Source organism: Trichosurus vulpecula, chromosome 5, assembly GCF_011100635.1.
Source record: "Trichosurus vulpecula isolate mTriVul1 chromosome 5, mTriVul1.pri, whole genome shotgun sequence".
In the NCBI taxonomy this organism is placed as follows: Eukaryota; Metazoa; Chordata; class Mammalia; order Diprotodontia; family Phalangeridae; genus Trichosurus; species Trichosurus vulpecula.
Window position 1 is genome coordinate 199,041,538 of NC_050577.1, and position 23,688 is coordinate 199,065,225.

The 23,688-nt window shown below is 40.8% G+C and overlaps 1 protein-coding gene across 1 annotated transcript in view; it reads left to right on the top strand.

The window, feature by feature from the left end:
• Nucleotides 1–7,798: 7,798 nt before the first annotated feature.
• Nucleotides 7,799–23,688, top strand: part of LOC118849779 (C-type lectin domain family 1 member A-like) — a 30,583-nt gene continuing 14,693 nt past the window's right edge. Inside the window, exons 1-3 of the mRNA XM_036758747.1 lie at nt 7,799–8,052; nt 21,677–21,775; nt 23,202–23,378. Of these exons, the coding sequence (XP_036614642.1) occupies nt 7,938–8,052; nt 21,677–21,775; nt 23,202–23,378 (391 nt within the window). The 5' untranslated portion in view covers nt 7,799–7,937. The remainder of the gene's footprint in view (nt 8,053–21,676; nt 21,776–23,201; nt 23,379–23,688) is intronic.

The window sequence follows — 23,688 nt, forward strand, 5'->3', positions numbered from 1 at the left end:
GCTGAATCTGTTAAGAGTGTCTCCATATCACTCTTCTCTACCACCTTCAAATTCTTCTCACCCCCACTGGATTCTGTGTCTACCATAAGATTGACATTGTGGTCTTCAAGGTCATTGATCATAACTTTTTTTTTTGCAGTATTTCATTCATTTGTTCCTTTCTTACAACTCACACAAGCATTAATAGATTGTAAAACACAATAATTTTATCCCCTTCTTGAAGCATGTAAACATGGTTTCACTTGCTTGGTCTTTTCATGCTATATCAATCTATGTACTTTTATTAACTTCCTTTTGTTTATGAACTTGCATGTCAAGTGCAGCATTTACCTCTTTCTCAAGTAGAAATGATTCAAATTCTTTGCTTCTGGTGTGAGGTGTATTGGGGATCCTTGAAGAGTTTGGCCTTTGTTTCCTTTGATTAATTCAGTGTCTTTGATTGAGTCTTACTAGGTGCTAAACCTCAGGCCCAAACCCCTATTAGGTGCTAAGCCTATGTGGGTGTGAATTGGTAACTAAGGTGGGGCTCCAGGTGGGGCCAATGAAGGGAGGTGCTAACACCAGAGCCAATTGAAGGAGCCTAAGTTCTGGTCCCTCAGATGACATGTGATGATGTCTGAAACTGTATAAAAAAAGAAGACAGAGCTATTTGATTAAGGCTCTCACTCTTGGTGGTGCACTGATGTAAAGACTCTGGGTAGCTGTAGTTAAGAGCCCTCCAGCTTGCCCAGATGTTCGGATTTGGTTAAACTCTGGTAACTATGAATTAGGATTTGAATCAGACAAGGTCTGTCTGTTGATGTTTGTAATTTGTTTGTATTTGCTCTGAAGTTCAGGGTGCTGGCTTTTCCCCTGAACTAAGTGGATGATATTTGTATGCTGGATTAAAGGAAACTTGTTAACCCCTTAACATTGCTTTCTTTAGTAAAGCAGATCAAAAGAACATGGGCTTGGAGCATTCTGTGAGCTTATTGTTGTTGGTTTTACACCCCCACAGCAGCTGCTAGCCGAATTGTTGAAACAGGAGGTAAAACATTCCAGGCAGGAGAGGACAGTCAGTGAAAAGGCATAGTGTCAGAAGTACAGCATTGTGTGCAAGAACAGTGAGAAGACAGTGTCACTGGTTGCAGAGTATAGTAAGGGTATGGTATAGTATATACATATATATATATATATACACACACACACACACATATATATATGTATATATATATATACACACACACACACATATATATATGTATATATATATATACACACACACATATATATATATATATATATATTTAGAGTATAGTAAGGTAAAGGTATATGAAGGGTAAGTATAATGTTAATGGAATAGAAAGATCTTCCCTGTCCATTAATAGGTCTATGTGACCATATGTATTCAATCACAGATGTCTTGCTGCTTTGAACTCCACAGCCCAGCTGTGGTACATTCTAAGTCACATAAAGCCCATTGGGGGAGGAACTTGCCTAAGAAGGAGCTTGCTTAGGGGGAGGTTTGCTTATGGTGAGGCTTACTTGCAGGAAGGCTTTCATACTTTTTGGTACTAAGCTAATGATGAGGGTTGTGATGCCTTCTGGCTCTGAGCCTATTAGCCAAACGTGTGTGTGTGTGTGTGTGTGTGTGTGTATTCTGACGTGAGATTTTGCTTTGAGGGCTTGCTCATGAGAAGGGCCTTTTGATTCCCTGGATGGGACTCTGAATATCTGTTGGTTAAGAGCCTGCCGACTACTCGGATGCTGCTCCTTGAATCTGGTGGTGTATGTAGGTGGTTGTATTGCTTTGTTCAGACAGTTGGAGCCCTGTCTGTTGATCTCTGTGCTAATTTCCCTGCTTGTATTTTCTCCAGGTTGAGGATGCTGACCTTTCCCCTGAACTAGTGAATGATTTATATATATTTGATTAAAGTAAGATTGTTGACCCCCTTAAAGTTGTCTTTCCTTTAAGAAAAGCAGATCAAAGAACCTGTGCTAGCAGGCCGTCCTGGGCATGCCAGGGGGCTTGCTGTTACAGTAAGGTGTAAGAAGAATGGAAAGGTAGATAGGGGACAGATTGTGAAGGGCTTTTAAAGCTAAACAGAAGGTACAGGAATAAACATTTATATAGCTCCTATTATGTATCAGGTGCTAAGTGTTTTCTTATAAATATTATCTCATTTGATCTGCACAACAACCCTGGGAAGTAGGTGCTATTATTATCCCCATTTTACATTTGAGGAAACTGAGGCAAACAGAGGTTAAGTGACTTACCCAGGACCACACAGCTGTAACAACAACGTTGCTAGCAGCTACTGCAGCTGTGGAAGACAATACTACCCTGATTCACTGTACCAGCTAACAAGTTTCTGAGGCTGCATTTGAACTCAGATCTTCCCGACTCTAGGCTCAGTGCTTTATCCACTGTGTCATCAGATGCCTCAGAGAATTATATACTTAATGTTGGAAGTAATAAAAAGCCACTGGAATTCACTGAGGAGAGAAGGGACATGTTACTAAGGTCTTTTTGGCACCTGAGTGGAGAGTGGATGGAAGTGACTGGAGACAGAGAGCCTAGACAGTAAGCTATTACAAAAGTCCACGTATGATGTAATGAGGGCCTGCATCAGGGTGTGACCGTCTGAGTGGAGCGATAAGGACATCTAGGAGAGATGCTGTGAAGGTGGACATGTCAAGACCTGACAACATACTAGATATATAGAGGGTACTCATTTGGGAAATTAAGGATGACACTGGGTGACTGGTTGGTACCTCTGAGAGTGAAAAGGAAGCTGGGAAGAGGGGAGGGTTTTTGGGGAAAGATAATGAGTTCCATTTTGGACATGTTGGGTTTGAGATGTGTATTAGGCATCCAGTTCAAGATGCAAGACTAGAAATCAGGAGAGATTAGGGTTAGATAAATAAATCTTAGCATCATCTGAATAGAGATGATAATTAAACCCATGGTAATTGATGAGGGGAGACAGTGTAGAGAGAGAAGAAAAGAGGGCCCAGGACAGAACCTTGGGGGACACTCATAGGTATGGCCTTGACCTGAAGCAAAATCCAACAAAGGAAAATAGAGAAACGAACAGGTTGGAGGAGAACAGGTCTATAAAAAAACCTAAAAAGGAGAGATTATGCAGAAGAGGGTGACTGACAGTGTTTAAGTTTGCAAAGAAGACAAGAAGGATGAGGACTAAGGAAAGACTATTAGGTTTGGCAATTAAGAGATCCTTGGTAACTTTGCAGAGCTGTTTTACTGGAATGATAATTGCAGAAGCCAAATTGCAGAAAGTTTAGAAGAAAGAGAAAGGAGAGGCAGTGGAGATATTACCCACATGGTTTTCTCAAGGAATTTAGTCTGAAAGAGAAGCGAGATATAGGAAGATAATTAATGAGAATGCTCAGATCAAGTGAGGATTTTTTGTATTAATTAATTTATTTTTAGTTTTCAACATTCACTTTCACAATATTTTGAGTTCCAAAATTTCTCCCCATCTCTCCCCTCCTTTACCCCAAGATGGTGTGCATTCTGATTACCCCCTCCCCTAATCTTCCCTTCTATCATCCTCCCTTCTCTTATCCCCTTCCCCTCTATTTTCTTGTAGGGTAAGATAGATTTCTATACCTCAAGTAAGGGTTTTTAAAGGATAGAGTAGACATGCCATGTCTTGTAGGTAGCAGGTAAGAGCCAGGAGATAAGGAGAGATAAAGACATCAAAAATTGGTGAGAAAGGGAGATGACAGAGAAGGTGATATGCTGGGGCAGATGGGATGGAATGAGATCAAGTGAATGTTTGCCTTGATGAGGAGAAGGGTCACCTCTTCATGTTAAACAGGGATGAAGGAGGAAATAATGGGGGGCATGTTTTAATGTTGTTAGATGAGGAGGAGTGGCGAAGAGGGAGCTCTTGGTAAATGGTTTCAATTTTTCCAGTGAAGTATAAGACAGGTTCTTCAGCTGAGAGGGTAAGGGGAAGGGTGCCATGGGAGGATTGAGGAGAAATGAAAAGGTTTGGAATTGCTTTGTTGAGTGGAATAGTGAATCGATTAGGAAGGTATAAAGGATTACCTTGCTGTAGTGAATTTGTAGTGGACCCAATCAGCACAATTTCGTAATTTTCTCCAGCATGTGAATAAAAGGGAAGACAATAGATGGTGGCAGCAACTTGGTGGAGCATGATATGGTGTATTAGGAGGGCAGAGTTTATAATCTCAAAGAGGATCATAAACATGTCTGAAAGGTTCGGAACCGCCGGATATAAGAAACTCTCAAAGTAGAAGGCAGAAGAATCAAAACATTTATTTAGGCTCCACAGTAACCAACCCATGAACCAGCAACCCCATTTTGATATATTGATCAAAAGCTTCCAGGCCCAATAAGTACGCCTTGAAAGAGTAACCAGGAGGCTACAGAGAAGCATGATTGCGTAAAGCAAAATCATGTTTCCCCCTCTATGGTAATAAGATTACCCACTGGACTGAAGTCTTTGTTCAGCTTCCTCCCGTAGGTCAGCTCTGCTACTGGCAGCTCCTGCTTCAGCTGTGGCTGTGGCTGTAACTGTAGCTGTAACTGTCGCTGTAACTGTCGCTGTAACTGTCGCTGTAACTGTCTCTGGCTCCAACCGGAAAAGGAAAAGAGGATCTTCAAGCTGTCCTCTCCCCTCTTATAGAGTTTTTTGACATCATCAAGCACCGCCTGCACGACCAGGGCCGATTGGTTCTTGACTTGGCCCCTCCCCCTAGCGTAGCCGTTAACACCTCCCCTCAGCCAGCCCCATGACTCATCACACAGGAAGTTGTCTGCTTCCTGGAATGCTCTTTGGGCTTCCTGCCCCGGAAGAGCAAGCCACAGTGTCCAGAGGCTCAATGAGGCGAGCTGAGTCATTCAAAGAAAACAAAGTCCATTCTGGCTACATATGGTAAAAGGGCAGAGGGACCCCACTGTAAAGGACAATGTGGAGTTGAACTTACCAAGGCATAGAGATAGAAAAGGGAGGAGAGGATTGTCATTGAAGCAGTACTGGCCTGGGAAAGAACAAAGAGTGAAGGGATTAGAGATCATTGTGAGATCAAAGAACAGGGTCAAGGGCTTTAGGCAAAGGGAAAGATGAATGACAAAATATTATGATCTGAAAAATGAATTTCAGTGTTCACAGACATGAAAATCACTTCTAAGTGATGGCAAGATCCAGAATATGGCCATTTCTGTGTGTAGCTAAGTGGATTAATGGGAATTCAGTAGATTGAGGAACTGGGAAGATTAGGGTGTTTTATGTATGCTGAAGTCCCCTAGTATGAGAGCAGGACTTAGGGTGCCAGACACCCAACTCATTGAAGCAAGAGGGAGATTGTCGTGATGGATAGATAATAGTTGCCAGAATATTGATTGGGTGATTACTTTGGATTGAATGAACTTCAAAGGAGGAGAGGTTACTGAATGATGATGGCAGAGTGAGAATTTAGAAGTGACAATGGGAAGCAGGGTGTGGCTTCTGTCCCAAGACCCAAAGTCCTGCCATTACTGCTGAGTCAGGGAATATGAGTGAAAATGTAAGCAGTGCTGGAAAGGGTAGTAAGGAATATAATGTCATCGGGAGAGAACCCTGCGGGTCTCAATTTTTGTTGTTTGTCCTTTGTTTTTGAAGAGGACCAATGACATCATGAGGGTGATATGTTGACTTGTGCGTGAGTTCGACTTTAGTGAGGTAGAGCTGGGCAAAGTTATCAGCTTCACTCTCTCTTCCAGAATCATTGAAATCCAGTGGCAAGACAAAAGTCAGGATGACTGGAGATGGTCTGGGATGCAGTGGATGACCTTGGTGTCTTTGCTGTCTGACCAAGCTCTAAGTGCTCCACAGTGACCCTTTTTATGGCTGTTGGAATGAATTGTTCCTATCTACCCATTCCAACTGGGGGAAGTCTTTATATGCTTGGAGAAGACATCCCCTTAATTCACCCATGGGTCTGAGACCTATCAGTTATCCTCAACCTGGCATAGCCTATCTGCTGGGACAGTTCACCAGGGTGTCGCCAGTGCACATCCTATGGTTTCTTGGAGCCATGGGTGAGAGTTGGGAGAAAGGTGGATACCAACGGTGTATAAGCAGCCCTGAAAAGAGCCCAGCAAGCCCTCACACCAGAGGTGCTAGTCCTTCCCACCAGGTCTCAATAAATGTCGGAAGATGGCGAGAGTGAGAAGAGAAAAGGCATAAAGTTTAAGATGAAAGTAAGTGTGTTTATTATGGAGAAGGCATTCCAGAGGCCACAGTGGAAGGGGTGGGTAGTTTTGGAGTGGAACATTTCAAGGGGTACAGTTAAGGAAGATGGGAATAATGGAGTGAGCCATGGGGGATGTGGAATAGGTTTTTTTTTTTTTAAATAACCAGGGGATTCACTGTGGTGGGGATAATATGACAAGGCAATAACTATTAAGGTGAGTATTAGAGGCTAGAGAGGGGTTCACTGTGAGAGGCATGGATTAGACTGTTCAAGGCCTTCCATCAAAGTCCAGCCTTTTGGCAGGTGCTGGTATGGAGTCATGGGAGGCCCAGAACAATGGACTCACAGAAGGCAGGAGCAGATCAAAGCATGGCCTGGGAGGGTCTGGACAGTGCATAAAACCTGATGATTCTACTTGAGTCGAATATTAAAAAAGGTTCTGGATGCCTGGAGAGAGACCTTGGGTCTTAGGACAGAGGTGTGTGACCTGGAGGGGAGATGCCGTGGGGCTCCCTGGGAAGTCTTTGAAATGAAATCTCTCCCTTCTCCAGTACATCCTCTGCCCACATGAATTCCAGTGGCTCCTCATTACATCAGGATCAAATATGTAGTCCTCTTTTGGGCATTTAAAGGTGTTCATAGCCCAGCCCCTTCTGATCTTTCCAGTTTTCTTATGCTTCACTCCCCTTTGAGCTGACCCTGCTGGCATCCTTACTACTCCTCATGCACACAAAACTTCACCTCTTGACTTCATGTCTTTCCATTCTTCTCTAATGACTTCTCTAACTGCGGAATGCTCTCCTCCTCGCCTCTGCCTCCTGACTTTCCTGGCTTCCTTCAGGCTGGAGGCCTTTCCTGGTGGTTCTTCCCCCACTCTAGTTTCTCTCTATTGATCATCCCCAGTTTATCTTGTAAACACTTTATTTGTACATTGTTCTTTTCATGTTGTCTGCTCCATCAGACTGTGAACTCTTTGAGAGCGGGGACTGTATTTGTCTTTTTTTGTTATCTCCAGCATTTAGAATAGTGCCTGGCATGTAGTAAGCACTTAATGAATGTTAATTGACTGACTGCCTTCCCTCTGAGATTATGTATCTTGAATAGATAATTTTTGGCATGTTTTCGTCCTCATTGTAGCCTGAGCTCCTTGAGGGCAATGATGGCATTTTTGCCTTTCTCTGTGTCCCTAGTGCTTAGTATAGTGACTGGCAAGAAGGAAGACCCTACTAAATGCTTGTTGACTGACTATCAAGGTCTCTTGAGACTTACTTGGCCTTTTGCTTCAAAGGTTCCCTGTGGACACCAACAATATAAGTCCTTCCTCTCTGCCCCACAGCTGTGGTGTCTGAGAGGGCCAATCTGTTATGGCAAAAAGAATTAAATTTCACAATGCCTTTACTAGCAAGTGGAAAGATTGAAAAACACAAACGATCCAAGATGGTCAGCCCTCTCACTGAGAGCTTGGTAAGGGATGGTCTGAATAGGGAAAAAAAAATGATTTCCCCTCAGCTTGACTCTTTGGCATTCACTCTGACTGCTACAAGTACGCAGGAGAAGGGCTGGGCCTCTCCATTCAGGAACAGGGGTCGGTGACTTCCTCAGCAGCTGAAGCCAGCAGCACAGAGCATTAGGAATGTTTTTTCCTTCTCGTGCAGCACTGATCCGCCTTACAACATCCTGGGCAGCTGCAGGATAAACGCCGCAGCTGTTTCTCATCTCTAAGGATTCAGATGCAGGCAAAGTACAACAGTACACTGGCTATGCTGGATGACGATGGGGAGACCACCCTAAGCCTACATTCCCAAGCCCTGACCATTGCTCAGAGACCAGAGAGCAAGAACACAGGTATCTTCAGCATTCCTTGTGGTCAATGCACTCCTTGGCTGAAGAGGCCAAAGATGTGGATACAATGTTGTTTATCACTGGTCAATGCAAAAGAGGAACAGGGTCGCCTTGGTGTGTACAGCCTAGAGACAGGAAAAGGAGCGAAGCTTTTGTGAGCAGCCATGTTGCTATGGGTTTCCTTGAGTGTGTTGTTAGGTGTTTGCTGCTACAATATGTATTTTATGTGAACTGGTGGCGTTTTGATGTACATATGTATTCATGTACATATATACACATGTTATAAGACCATGTGATCCATATAAGGCTAGAAGGCATCGTTGGGTCAGTTCTGTATTTCAGTGAGTTTTTTTTCTGTCATGCTATACCATGATGTGTGTGTGTGTGTGTGTGTGTGTGTATGAAAGAGAGAGAGAGAGAAGATAGGAGAAAGAGAGAGAAATGAGGATGATCATATGTCCCAATGGTCTGAATTGGTAGAAATTTTGTTTTGTTTTTCTTACATGAGAATCATACATTTAATGCCTTGTAATGTGAATAACTTGCAAATTATAATATTATAAAAGCTGCCTCCTACCTGGCTTTTCTTTTTTCACTTGGCTTAATGATTTCAAAGTGGAAACACTATCCTTGGCTTTGAAGATACAGGTAGTGTATTCTAAATCTGGTTCTGTCCACCCAATTTGTAAGCACACTAGTTCTGCTAAACCTCTTAATGCCATTAGTACAGGAGCATTTACTAGTGACTGTCTACTTTAAAGTGTTGGATTAGTCCTTTTCATCTTATGATTGTCCCTTTTATTTTTCTGAAATCGAAGATTTCAATTTATCCTCAGTTTTACAAAAGAAAAACTGAGGCAGGGGAATTCTCTAGCCTCTGTCATGAACTTGTCACTCTCTAATTTCTAGTCCATTTCAAATGTTCTGTGCCTAGAGCTAAAATTTCTCTCCATTTTGTAGTTTGTATTGTATCTATTACATTACAGTTTGTCAAAACCCCCATTTTTCTTCCCTCTCCCAAGTTTTTTCAACTCTCAACCTCATCACTTTTCCTTTAAAATGTCCTTTGCATTCCCTTTCTAGCTCTGGAACTTATCCATTTTTGTCCTATAATCATAATAATACTTTGGGAGCACTGGTCCTTTTCAGGCGCTAGTTGAAAATTCTCCTTTCTCTTTCTCCACTGAGTTATTCACATTTTAATATACTTTAATGTTATTCCTGGTGTCACATTTGTACAAAATCCCTGTACGGGCTCTTCTTCAATCCCAAGTATGATTTCCTTCCCTGCTAGTGTCATTTTCTGGAAATGGCCCCTGGGGATTTCCAGTCCTCTAGACATCATGGTGGGGGGGGGGGGCTGTTTGGTGACAGTTTCTGCAGCCACAGGATGTGAGCAATAGAGGGGGATTTTTCCCCCCTGAAAATCTTATATAGAATTAAATCTGTGTGGGAATACTACTACTACTACTACTACTACTACTACCACTACCACCACCACCACCACCACTGCTACTACTACCACCACCATTACTACTATTACTGCTACTATTACTATGACTACTACTACTACCACTACTACCATTACTACTACTACTACTACCGCTACTACTACTCCTACTGAAATAAGCAAATGAGATTGGCCGATCAGCCCAGTTCTTATGAGCATGTGCAGCATGATTAGTTGACGCGATATCCATGTGGATTTTGGAGCATGCACAGACTTTCTGTAACTGGTTCTGGTCTCCTAGCTCTATGGTGAAAAGGAGCTTTTTAAATTGACTGTGAAAGCAGAACTAGGGTGCATTCAGACGGTACAAACTAGCCCCAGTGACTTCTCTTTTTGTCTGGCCTGTGTCTTAGAGGCCCACCTACTTACCTGAGTGATAACCAAATAGGAAAGAGGAAAAGAACTCACTTTTGGCCAGTTAGTTAATGCCTTTTGAATGCAACCTACTTCAGCTCCACAACCAATCGAAAAGTCTCCTCTTCATCAGAAGGTTAGCGGACCAGAACCATTTACATACAGTCTGTACAGTCCATGCTGGAGCAGCATCGGCTGGGCATGTCATGTCCTTATAAGGACTGGGTTCATTGGCTAATCCCATTCCTGTATTACAGTAAAAACAAAAATGGTAACAAAAGGGCAGTTCAGCTCTGTGGATAGAGACCTGGTCTTGGAAGGAGTTTAAGTCCTGCCTCTGATACATACTGGCTGTGTGACCTTAGGTAAGCTTGGGTAAACTCTATGTGCTCTTGGTGGATTTCTAAGACTATAACTTTCAGAAAAGGTAGCAACCTGCATTAGTAGAGTGAATTTCCTCAAGTGGGAGTTCTCTACGCTGATAAAATCACAAGTCCTGTCCCTATTCCAAGAACAACAATAACTGGCGTGTATAGTGTGATTTAATGTTTAAAAAGGTTATCTTATTTGAGCCTTACAATCACCCCTCAAGGTAAGAAGTGCAGGTATCTCATTTTACAGCTGAGGGAACTGAGGCCCAGAAGTTAAGCAACTTGGTTGCATAGTGTCAGAGGAATATGAACTCGGGTCTTCCTGCTTTCAAATCTAGCAATGAAGGGAGGTGGAAGCTCCTGTTAGTGAACAGAAGCATTGCTGTTATCAGGGAACATAGTGTTCCAACTCCTGCTGCTGGGATGGCAGGGACAGAGAAGGGGGAAACCAGCTTCCCCTCCCATTTGAAGGGAAAGGTTAACGATTCAGGGAGTGGAGGCTAGAGAACATATCTTGAAGACAAACATCTGGACATAAAAACCTCACCCTCTGTGCCTATAACTAGTAATTATGTTTCCAAGCTCAGGCAATATTAGCTCTATTTGGGGGAAAATGATAAAACTAAATAAAAATCAGATCTAGAAAGAATCTAGAAAGGATTTTTAATAAATTAAAATCACTAATTAATTTTTTAAAAGAATCAGCTACTAATATAAGGTTCAGGGATTTCTCTGGGTAACTGAGTAATTCATTTATAATAGAATTATTGTCCCTGGGCAGCTTGAATGTATTATCCAGGATTAGTTTTAAAAAATAATACTAGTAGTAATAGGAAGAAGGTGGTACTTCTTCCTTTTACCACTTAATTACTTTAAGGCTTCTAACATACTTTACATGCGTTATCTCATTTAGTCTTTGAAATATCCCTGTAAAGGTCTTATAATTTTCCCTATTTTACAGATGAGGAAACTGAGGCAGGCTGAGGAATGGTATTTAAGTGGACCAAGGCCATGCAGGCAACTTAGACATTTGAATTAGCTATTTGAATTCCTCAGTAGGGTCATACAGCCTGGTAAATGTCTAAAACAGAATTTGAACTTAGGTCTTCCTGACTCCAAGTCCAGCACTCTCTCCTCCTAGCTGCCTTTTCCTGCTTTATATGTACTTCCCAAACCTCATCTGTTATTATGGTTTCAGGTTTTACCTCAGTGTTGAAGACTCTCAAAGCTACATATTTGTACATGTAGTTCTAATCTGATGCCCTGTAGCCTTGTGCTGTGCAGGGGAAGGTGCCCAAGAAGCAAAACCTTTCCCAGAAATCCCAGTTCTAAAACATTTGTAGCATTTCCATCACAATGCAGTGTCATATGTAATTCCTAGTTTGAAAATTTGATGTTTCCCCATTACCTCAAACTCAACTAACTTATCCAAAACTAAACCTCTCAACTTTTCCCCCCAAATCAACTCCCAGCTCAAATTCTTTATTTCTGTCAATGACTAAATTGTCTCCCAGGCTAGATTCCCTTCTGTTACTTTTGACTACTCTTTCTTCATTCTTTACTTCTCATATACTACCAAGTCATACTGTTCTTTTCTCAAAATAGCTCTATCTATTTGTTCCTCTTCATTTCCATTATCTTTACCCAAGTTCAGGCCCTATGACCTCATACCTCAACCATGACTATAACTTTTTAGCTAAAGTCTTCCTGACTCATCTTTCCCCATTTTAATCTATTCTCTATATTCCTGCTAGATGAATTTTCTTAAAACCACTTTTACCAGATTCAGGAATTTACAATGGTTTGTATTATATAAATTTCATACTCCTTGACCTATAGATTAGTAAGAAATATCTACTTACTACAAGACTTGGATTTGAATATCAGCGCTCTCTGTCTCTCTCTCTGTCTCTGTCTCTGTCTCTGTCTCTGTCCCTGTCTCTCTCTCTCTGTCTCTGTCTCTCTCTCTGTCTCTGTCTCTCTCTGTCTCTCTGTCTCTCTGTCTTTCTCTCTCTCTCTCTCTCTGTCTCTCGCCTATGTGACATTGACCCACACATTGGGCCCTTTAATTATGTGATTTGAGCACTTCCTTCCTTAAGCCCACAGGATGCTATATCCATCAATGGAATTCAGACAGCTAATTTAAATGTCTAGATTGCCTACATGATGGTGGTCTACTTAAATACCATTCCTGGCCTTATCTCTGGTGCTATCTTGAAGAACAACCATTTCCTAAGAGACTGCAGTATTTCCATTGGACACAAGAGTTCTTGGCCTATAAACACCTAGGCAGATGCTAACCACCACCAACAAATCCATGTGACCTTGACAGTTTTTGTCAACCCCTTATTGGCTGGGGCTCAATTTGATCTAGGAGGCAAAAAGGTATATTGCTCAAAATACTAAAATATGAAACCTGCTCTCTATATTTGGCTCTCAGTTAACCAACTCAATTAAATATGTTCCTCTCCAAAGTGGCTTCCCAATAAAATTAACTAAAGGATGATGTCGTGATGGACATAAATATAAAAGAAACATATAAACTAATTCTGTGGCACCTTCCCCTCCCTCAAATCTTCTGTACAGTCGAGAAATTCTCTTAATCAATGCACCCGTATTCCATATAAAGTAGGCAGGGGTAGACTATTTCATTCCTCTTATTTAAATTACATGAGTTTCGTTAGAGCAGCAATTCTCAATCCTTTGGTCTCAGGATACCTTTATACTCTTAAAAATTATTGAGGACTCCAAAGTTTTTTTCATTTGTTTATGTGAGTCATATATATTATATTAAATGTTAAAATTAAGTTTTAAAATATTTGATTCATTTAAAAGTATCAATAACAAACCCATCACATGTTAACATAGGTAATATTTTTATGAAAAATAACTACTTTCCAAAACAAAAAAGTTAGTGAGAAAGGTATCATTGTTTCACACATTTTTGCAAATCTCTTTAATGTCTGGCCTAATAGAAGAAGCTCAATTCTCATATTTGTTTCTGCATTCAGTCTGGTATGATATGTCATTTTGGTTGAAGTATATGAGGAAAATCTGACTTTATGCAGATATGTAGCTGGCAAAGGGAGGAGCATTTTAATAGATAGGGGTGTGCTGGAGCCAGTTCAAATGTAACAGCAAACTGCTAAATTATCAGTATGAGCATTTACTCCCCAGAAATTGGCAAATACTACAAATAAGGGCTTGACTTATTGCTTTGCTGATTGTCTCTGGACTTTTAAAAATGATGGAAAAAATACAGATTGACCTCCAAAGTGTGTCATCGGTATCTGTTCTTTAATGGATAGCTGGTTGTTAAATATTTACCAGCCCGTCATTTTAAATAGGCAGATAATATATTATTATTATGAAAATAATTTTGACATCACAGATCCCTTGAATGGGTCTCAGAGATCCTCAGGGATCCATGGACCATACTTTGACAGCTCTTGGTTTAGGGAAATAAGATGGGGAAGAGAGCACCTGAATTCTAGCAGCTAGTTTTCTCTGATTTTAGATAAAGCTAGTCCATGGCTCAGGATCACTAACTTCACTCTCCATCTTCTCCCCCATTTTCAACCCATTCTCTCTTTCCGTATCTGAACTTGACTGGTTGTAGTGTATGTACCTATCAGTGTGCATCCGGGTGACCCCAGTCACTTTTATTTCCTTCTCTGAAGTATGGATGTCAAGAAGAAAAGACAGCAAGCAAGACAAGGGTGTTACAAAATTCAACTAGCATATTTTGAATTTCTGCTCCTACTGCAAATAGAAGGCTCATCGAGACTCTAGATAAGGAGGGCAGGTGAAGGAGAAATCAATTTCTTTCATGCTAGAATCATTGGAAATTTGGACCTAGAGGGAACAATTACAAAATAAAAGAACAAAACCAAAAACAAAACAGGGGGTTAAAGGATTTCCCTGTGTGATGTTAGGCTAATCACTTAATTAATCTCTCTGGGCTTCAGTTTCCTCATCTCTACAAAGAGATCATGGGGCATAATAATAGTGGCAGTAATAATAAAGAGCTGACATTTTTTCTATTCCTTTAAAGTTTGCAAAGCATTTTCCATATATTCTCTCACTGGAACCTCATAAACATTCCCATGAAATAAGTACCTCAAGTGCTGTATAGAGGAGGAAATTGAAGGCCAGATAACTGAAATAACGTTAGTTACACAGTTGGTGTCAAATGTGGAATCTGATCGGCTTTCCTGACTCCAACTGCAATCCTCTATCTTCTATATCATGATTTCTCTCTTAAACTTCTTAGATGAGTTCTGATGGCCCTTCCAGCTCTCAAATCATGCAATCTATGAGAAGAGCTTTTCTATAACTTTGTCCTTGGCATCTGTGTAGCAGTAAAATCAGAGCTATGCTGGTAAATATTTAACAACCGACTCTCCAGAAAAATACACGTGACACACTTTCAAGTTTAATCTGCATTATTAATGTTTTCTCCATCATTTTCTGACAATCAACAAAATAATAAATCAAATCCTGCTTTGTTAGCTTTTTTTCCCTCTGAGGTCTAAATGTTATGAGCTGCTTCCAGCATGCCACTGGAAAAAGTCACCTCCATGTGAGATAACTTTGATACTTTAGAAAGTAAAATTGTTATTATATTTCAGTAACTAAATTCCTTTGGATGGAATCCCAAATTGGCATATCTTACAAAATAAATGTCTGTCGAATGAATGAATGGTAAAGGTGGCTCTGAGGTGAAAGACTGATATGGAGAAGTTCCAGTTTCTTCCAGATCACAGAAGCTGAGTCAGGAGCAAGCACAGAGGTCATCTAGTCCAACCCTTACCTGGACAGGAATGCCCTCGACAACATCCCAAATGAGTGGTCATCTATCCTCGCCTTGAAGACCTTTTTTTTTGTTGTTTTTTGGCAGGGCAATTGGGGTTAAGTGACTTGCTCAAGGTCACACAGCTAGTACATGTGTCAAGTGTCTGAGGCCGGATTTGAACTCAGGTCCTCCTGACTCCAGGGCTGGTGCTCTACTCACTGCACCACCTAGCTGCCCCTCCTTGAAGACCTTTAGTGAAGGACAACCCACCATTACCTAAATCAACCTATTCCACTTTTAAAAAAATGGTTCTAAAGCTGTGCCTCTGCAACTCTCATTCGCTGATCCTAGGTCTGCCCTCCAGAGCAACTAGAACTGGTCTCACTTCTCTTCCATACATAATTCCTGCCTTTGGCCCTCTCCTTTTCCCTTTTCTCTGTCATATAAACTGATCCTAGGTCTGCCCTCCAGAGCAACTAGAACTGGTCTCACTTCTCTTCCATACATAATTCCTGCCTTTGGCCCTCTCCTTTTCCCTTTTCTCTGTCATATAAATCATGTAAATCATAGGAATTCTTCTCTAGATAATACAGAATTTTTAGGTGGAGTTTTATACTTTATTTGGAAGCATATTGAAGGAACTTTGATTAGTCTGTTGTTAACAGCTCATGGGTGTATTAACTATATTCCACATATGCAGATTAAAGAAAAAATAAATATAATCTGAGAAACTCCCAAAAAGAAAAACATTTATTTTGGAAGAAAAATAAAAGTATATTCAACAGGCAGCATAGGAATCAGAAAAAATACATAAATGAGAGCCAACACACACACACACACACACACACACACACACACAGAAGACTAATGGCCACAGCCCTTCAAAGGGCTCCCTCACTCTACCTTTCTGGTGTTATTGGTAGTACAGAGAGTTCAATTCTCACTTCCTTTTGAAGATGAGTATGCACTCTACTGTACACAAAAGGAAGCTTAAAAATCTAGCTTTGCCACCAATCTGCCATTTGGGGAGAGGCACCTCTCTGTATTTTCTCCATCTCTAAAGACTCAGACATCCCCCTTGCATTACAAAGGGGCAGTAAAGATATTTAAATAATTCAAAAGAGCTTTGATTTCATTGTCAGCATATTTGCCACACTGATGCACATCACAACCCTTCTATCCCTTAAAAACCAGATGCATGCGGCATCTGGGGCAACCTGGTGTAAAGTGTCTCTCCATTCTAGCTAAGCTAGTATTTGGACTCCAGACAAATGGTCTATGGCCAGGTCTGGAACAGAAGCATTTCCACTTAGTATAGGACCTGTAGGAAATTATGCTTTTACTTGAATGGTCTTCTCAAGGACTTTTCTACATCACAGTGACTGTCAGAATGAGTGGGACTTTGGTGGAGAACTGTGAGGAAGATCATGAGTATATCTGCCCATTGCCTTGTAGGCCCGGGTAATAAGTGAAGAAGTCTAGTGAGAATTAACTACTCAATTGTCAGGAATCTATCAACAACCAATCTTCCACAGACCTTTGAAAGTTTGGAGAATTCTAACTCTGGAATCCTTTATTACTTTTTCCAGTTGAGCTCTTTTTTTTTTTGGTAAATTTATGCAAATTAAGATCCAAGCCTCCATCTATGCAATATTCTTTATTTACAGACCTTGCAAGAATCACAAATCCATTAGCAAAAGCATTTAATGGAGTCATAAATAAAGGGGGGAGATTCAAGTAGTGTAATCATCCTCTGCCAATCCCCCTACCCCACTCTCCACATGCAAATAAGTTAAACTTTCTATATCCCCTAAGGTAGTAGATAGGAGGGGGAAAAAAACCCTTCAAGGGAAAACTTGGAAGGCGATAAAGAAACTAGCTCTCAAGGTATGGGTAAATGGGATGGGGGAACTATCCATCATTCTCCAGTTTCCTCCTAGTGATAGTCTCTGAAGTTTATTGCAAACCCTTAATTGGCTTTAATTTCAGTTTGGGGCTGCCAGCTTTTTCCACGCATAGTGGAGTTCGTGGGTCCTTGTCTTCTTGGAGCTTGGATGAGCCAAGTATAGTTGTCATGCCAAAGTCTCCTGTACGATGGACCGTGTCCTTTAACATCAAAGCGCCCCATTATTGTGCTTGTCTTACAACAGTTCAAGAACATCTCCAATTACTTTCCATATGGCTCGATTTTCTTCCATCTTCTTATTCAAGTTTTCAGCTCTTGATGGAATCCTTGCATTCGAGCATCAGTCTGCATAGGGTTCTGACATTCTGGATCTTCCCCTAACGAGTATCAGCCCTCCTCTCGGATACAAAATAAGTACAATTGCAGGATTCAAATGCTATTCATTATTTAAAGCCTGGGGAAATTATCCTACGATGTGTAGGCAGACAAGGCAGATGTTCTCATGGTCTTTCCCATAGTACTTTGTTCACTAATGTCCTATTCACTCTGATTCTCACTGCTGTATGGAAGTGACCTTGAGAATCCTACGCCAGGAGAGCACAATACTGGGCAAGTCCTATACAAAGTGGAAATATTTCTAATTTCAGACTGATGATAGACTTTTTTTTTAATAATGAAATACAGGAAGGGACTATTTATATACATATATTATTATTCTCCGAGATGTTTATATCAGTCTTTGACCTGTCCATACCTCTTTGCTAAACATATTTCGGTAAACAGTATGGAAGTTTCCTTCTAAAAAATAAAATCCAGTTAAAGCCAAGCCAAACAGAGGCACCTCCCAGGCAGTTTCAGCACATGAAAAGCCGCTTTGTTCCAGGATGCAACCCCTTGAGAGAGACCTCATTAAAGTTGAGGGCACCTGGAACAATCTTGAAGAACATTAAACTCAGCCTAAGGAGAAAACACAGAGGGAGTAAAAGCATTGAGGGGAGGGGAGGACGTCAGAGAAATTCTGACCCTATACTTCTTTCCGAAGATAAAAGGTTCAAGCTGAACTAGGCATTAAGCCTACTTTGGAAAGCTTCTAAGAGTCATATTGGTGAAAATTTTCAACTACAACAAGGATGAGTAAGTTCTGGACAAAGAGGGGAGGAAAATATCAGAGTAGAATGGACTCCAAAATGTAATCAGAAAAAGATGGTTCCTTCCAAATGATCCTGGAAGGCTTGATGTATGGATATAACTATGAGACATGCTGAATTTCTTTTTACTATCCCAGAGGGAACCCTAGGAAGGGGAATTGTATTATTATTATCATGGGACATAAATTAAAGATCCCAAGGATCAGGGCTCCATTGCAAATGACAAAATTAATATAATTCTCTAGGCAAATTAAGATAAAACTCCATAACATCAATCTTAATTGTGTTATACAAATCGTTTTGCCCAGTTCTTAAGCTGGGATATATGTCTGGCTGGATCAGTCTTCAAATGCTTGGTCTCCCCACCTAACTCTAAACTATCTTCTACTCTGCAGCCAAAGTGGTATTTCCTAAAATCCAGGTATTATAAAGTGCACCTCCCTCCCAATTCAATAAACTCACTGGCTCCCTATTATCTCCAGGATCAAATAAAAAAAAACACTCCTCTCTTTGGCATTTAAAGCCCTTTACAATCTGTAAGAATCCCACTTTTCCAGTCTTCTTACCTTTTACTCTCTTCCCTATGTGCTACAATCCAGCATACTAGTCTATAATCCAGTTACACTCAGCTACTTGTTCCTCATACAAGAGAACCAGTCTTTCTCTTGTTTGTCCATTTGCACTATCTATTCCCCATCTCTGGAATGCTCTCCCTCCTCACCTCTGGTTCTATTGCTTCCTGGCTTCCTTCAAGACTCAGGTGGAAGCCTATTGTTTTTGCAAGATGCATTTCTCAGTCTCTTGCCTCCCTTCCCCTTACACTTACCCCCACTATTAGTACCTTCTCTCCAAGATAACCCCCCATTTACATTGTATATAAAGTATCCTGTCTAGACCTAGTTATCGAGGTATCCCCATGTGCCTATGACATAGGTATATGAGATATGCACCATGTTATCTCTCCCATGAGAAGGTGAACTCCCTGGAGACAAGGACTTGTTTCTATTTAGGTCTTTCTTTGTATCCCTAGACCTTAGCATGAATGCTGTCCAGTCCACAAGAAATGCTTCTGTACTGACTGCCTGAAAAAAACTTTTGTAAGAAAGCTTCAGATCCTACAACTGATTGATTCCTATTTCATTTCAATAATTCCAATATTGTTTGTGTGTCTCCTCAACATCTGTAAAGATAGCACTATAATAATTCCATTATTGGAACTCAAAGAGCTTGGTATAATAGCCAAGCTATTGCTAAAGCACTACTGAACAATGCTAAAAGTAATAGACCCTTCTATTTTATTTACATTTTTAAGATTTAATTATTTTTAAAATTTAATATTATTTAAATTAATATAAATTTAATTAAATTTTTAAAAAATGTCTTATTAATAAATATCCTTTTCTAGTTGTTGCATTTAGGGGGAATGCCACGTGCCTTAAGTGCAGATATCCAAGGGCATATGGTACAAGGAGCCAGGGCAACAAGGGAAGGGCACTAGAGCAGCATCCCCTGGGGGTAGCAGCTGGCACATCTGAAACTATGAATGTTGAACATCCTCTCCCACTGGGCCCAAAAATGAGGCCCCCAAAGTGGGAGGGAAAAAAAAAGATCAGATTCACCCAAGGATTTTCACACAGAGCCCTGGGCTTGATGGCCACTGGGTCATGGCAGGAGGAGAGAGTCCAGTTGATTGGTGAATTAGCATTTACTAAGTGCTTCCTATGTACCAGGTACTGTACTAAGCACACTGTTCTTTCTAGAGGCCACTGACATTGCCACCCCAGGCTCTTTCTAAGACTTCTGAGGCCACAGTCCTATCCATGAGAGCATTTCAGGGATCCAGATAACACAAGTGTTTGGTGGGAGGGGGAGGTAGGGGAAGGGTGGTGTCCTTCATTGTTTTCTTTGCCTTTGTCGTCACAGCTAATAAACTGGGAGGCTAGACTTTTCTGGTTCGGAAGCTAATAGGCACAGAAGACTAAAGTTCCAGAAAAGGGGCGGGGAAGGAGGGAGGGGACACTAGGGAGGAGGAGGAAGTATGGCTAGGGCACATGAGAAAGGTTATGCCTAAAAAACTAGAGATTTTTTTCCTCCAATTAATGCAGTTAGTTTATGCTGTCTTTGTCCAGTTAAATTCCAAATTCTCAAAGGACAAGGACAATGACTGCCGTTTATTTTGTGTCTCACTTTCTCCACCCCACCAAAACCAGGCAAGCTCAGTGGTTTAATGGACTTGGAGTCAGAGGTTTTGGCTCTAGCTCTCCTACTCTCTATGTGGCATCTTTGAACAAAAAACTTCACTTCTTTAGGATTCTCTTCCTTCATCTTAATATTAAGGGTCAGACTCACTCTCAGAGTCCAATTAGCTATCAATTCTTATCAATTCCACCACAAATGACATCCTTCACATTCATCCTTTATCCTTTCATCAGACCCAGCCTAGTTTAGGTCCTCATCACCCCTTTTCTGGACTACTATAATGATCTCAAAATTTGTCTGGAAAAATATAATCTCTGTCTCCTCTCTAATCTGTTCACCATGCAAATTTATATTTCTAAAGTACAGGCTTGACCGTTTCACTCTTCTGCCCCAGAAGCTTCTGTGGCTCCCCATTGCCTTTGCATTAAAATATAAACTTCTCTGTTATTTACAGCTTGACCCCAGCCTATTTTTCCAGGCTGATTACACATTATTCTATTTTATACACTCTTTCCCCCCAACCAAACCACTCCACTTGCTAGTCCTTGTACACAATATTCTATTTTCAGTCTTCATCACTTCCCAACAGGATGCTCTCCATACCTGGAACACTCTCTCTTGACCCCAATCTCCCTTTGTAAAGTTTCCACTCAAGTTCTATTTCTTTCAAGAGATCTTTTGTTATTCCAATCACTTGTAAATTTCTGGTCCTCACGTACCCTTGTACTTTTTTCTATCCTATATTAACTTATCTATGACTCTGTAGTGTCCTTCAAGTAGAATATAAGCTCCTTTAAGTCAGGAACTAGCTCATTTTTTATTTGTATCTCCTGTGTCTAGTTTAGTACCTGGAATGTAGTACGTGCTTAATAAATGCTTAATGACTGATTAACTAGAAGGATGTAAAGCTCTTGTTCTTGAGCCTATGATCACAGGGCTGTGATTAAGTATATAATGTATAAATATAAATTAAGTGTATATGATATTATATATATAATATAAATTAAGTATATAAACATAAAGTATATAAACATAAAATGTAATTAATGACATAGAGAGATTTGAGAGAGGGTCTGGCTTTATGCAGGAATGAAATTGAGCGTCTTTTAGCCTCACTGACTACTGACGCTACACGATTCACTGACAGAGGCTATGTCAGTATCACTGATTGTCCTTGGGCACCAAGACTACTTCCATTTATGCTCTCCAACTGTACCAGTGCCTGGCACATAATAGGCACTTAATAAATGTTTCTTGTTTGATTGAATTTGATTATTGCTGAATTTGTCCCAGGAAAAAGGAAAGACTGGTTCTCTTGATCATTGACTCTTCTTGTTTTCCTAGGATACCCAACTATTTCTCCATCTTGGCGCCCAGTTGCTCTAATTCTGTTGACTTTGTGCCTGCTGTTGCTGATTGGACTGGGGGTATTAGGGCTTGAATGTAAGTATATACTCACACCCGGGATTATATTGGAGTTCAAGGGTTTGCCCTGAGATGGGAGTGATGAAGATTTAGGGACTCAATAGAGTCAGCTGTTAAATTTTTAATCTGAACATTTACACCTGGGAAATCAGCAAATTTAATTGTTTTCTTGATTGTACCGACTATCTCGAATTGGATGTCCAGTAGACATCTTAAAGTGAATATGTCCAAAACTCATTGTCTTTCCCGCTAAACTCTTCCCCTCTTCCCACTTTCCCTATTACTATAGAGGATAACCCCATCCTCCCAATCCCTCAGGCTCACAGTTTAGGAGTCATCCTGGATTCCTCACTATATCTTACCCCCAATAGCTGATCTGTTGGCCTATCAATTACACCTTTGCAACATCTCTCAAATGTGCCCCCTTCTCTTTTCTGATATCACCACCCTTCTATTGTAAGCCCTCATCTTATCATGCCTGGATTATTGCAATAGGCTGCTGGTGGTTCTGCCTGCCTCAGGTCTCTCTCCACTTCAATCCATCATTCATTTAGCCACTAAAGTGATTTTCCTGAAGTGTAGATCTCACCACGTCAAACCCTTCTCTCACCCCTACTCCCCGTATTCAATAAACTCAGTGGTTCCCTATTGCCTCTAGGATTAAATATGAAATGTTCTGTTTGTCATTCAAAGCCCTTCATAACCTAGCCCCCTGTTACTTTTCAATCTTCTTATACCTTAGTCCCTAACACATACTCTTCTATCCAGTGACTTTGGCCTCACCAAAACAGGATACTTCATCTCTCTGCTCTGGGTATTTTCTCTGGCTATCTCCCATTCCTGCAACACTTTCTCTCCTTCATTCTTATTACTGACTTCCCTAGTTTCCTTTAAATCCCAACTAAAATATCTTCTTTTACTGGAAGATTTCCCCAAGTCCTCTTAACTCTAAAGCCTTACCTTTGTTAATCATTGCCTTTCTCTCCTTGTATATAGCTTGCTTTGTATATATTGGTTTGCACTGTATCTCCCCCATTAGATTCTGTGTTCCTTGAGGGCAGAGACTGTCTTTTCCCTCTTTTTGTGTTCCTAGCTTAGCACAGTACTTGGCACACAGTAGTTGCTTAATAAATGTTTATTGATTGATTTTTAAAGAAAGTGATGGAGAAAATGTTATGTGTAAAACAGATGAAACTTAAAAGTGTATCATGTATACAGAAAGGCTGATATTAAATATTTAGCAGTACACCCCTGCTCCAGGCCCTAATCTATTCTATAGCATAGGGGACAATCTATATCACCCATATAAGCATTTAGTGAGAGCCTGAGTTGTGCTGGTGAGTAGATAGGGCATACAGAAAGTAGAGCAAGGAAGCTTATATATAAGTGATGTATAGTGATAGGGACATTTCCAATACACATTCTGACCATCTCAGTTGATCAGTTTTTCAGATCAACCAACTCTCAGTCACCCAGAGGGATATTCTCACTCAAAAGGAAGAAAGGCTGGCAAACTTTTCCAGACAGTTGCATTCTCTCCAGGCCCAGAACAGGAAGCTCACAGATACTCTGCATCACCTGGCTAAAAAGCTCTGTCGGGAGCTCTACAACAAAACTGGAGGTAAGTGCCCTGTTATTTGTCTGCTTGATAAGGCACTATAGTGAAAGAAAGTGGTGGGGCCCACATTTTCAGAGAGGCCCACATATAGCAAAGGCTTAGTGCTCCAAGTGAGGAAGAATAGACATCTTAAAACTTTTCTCTCCTTACCATTCTCCAAAGGATACTTTTGTTCCTGCCTAGAAGGGATGCAGGAAGTTGGGGCCAGAGAGGATTCCCAGAGAGAGGGGGATTCAGGCTAGAATTGTGTCTATCTGCTCCCTTATATATTGTTCATCTGGGGGATGTGATTGGGTTCCATCCAACTTCTGGA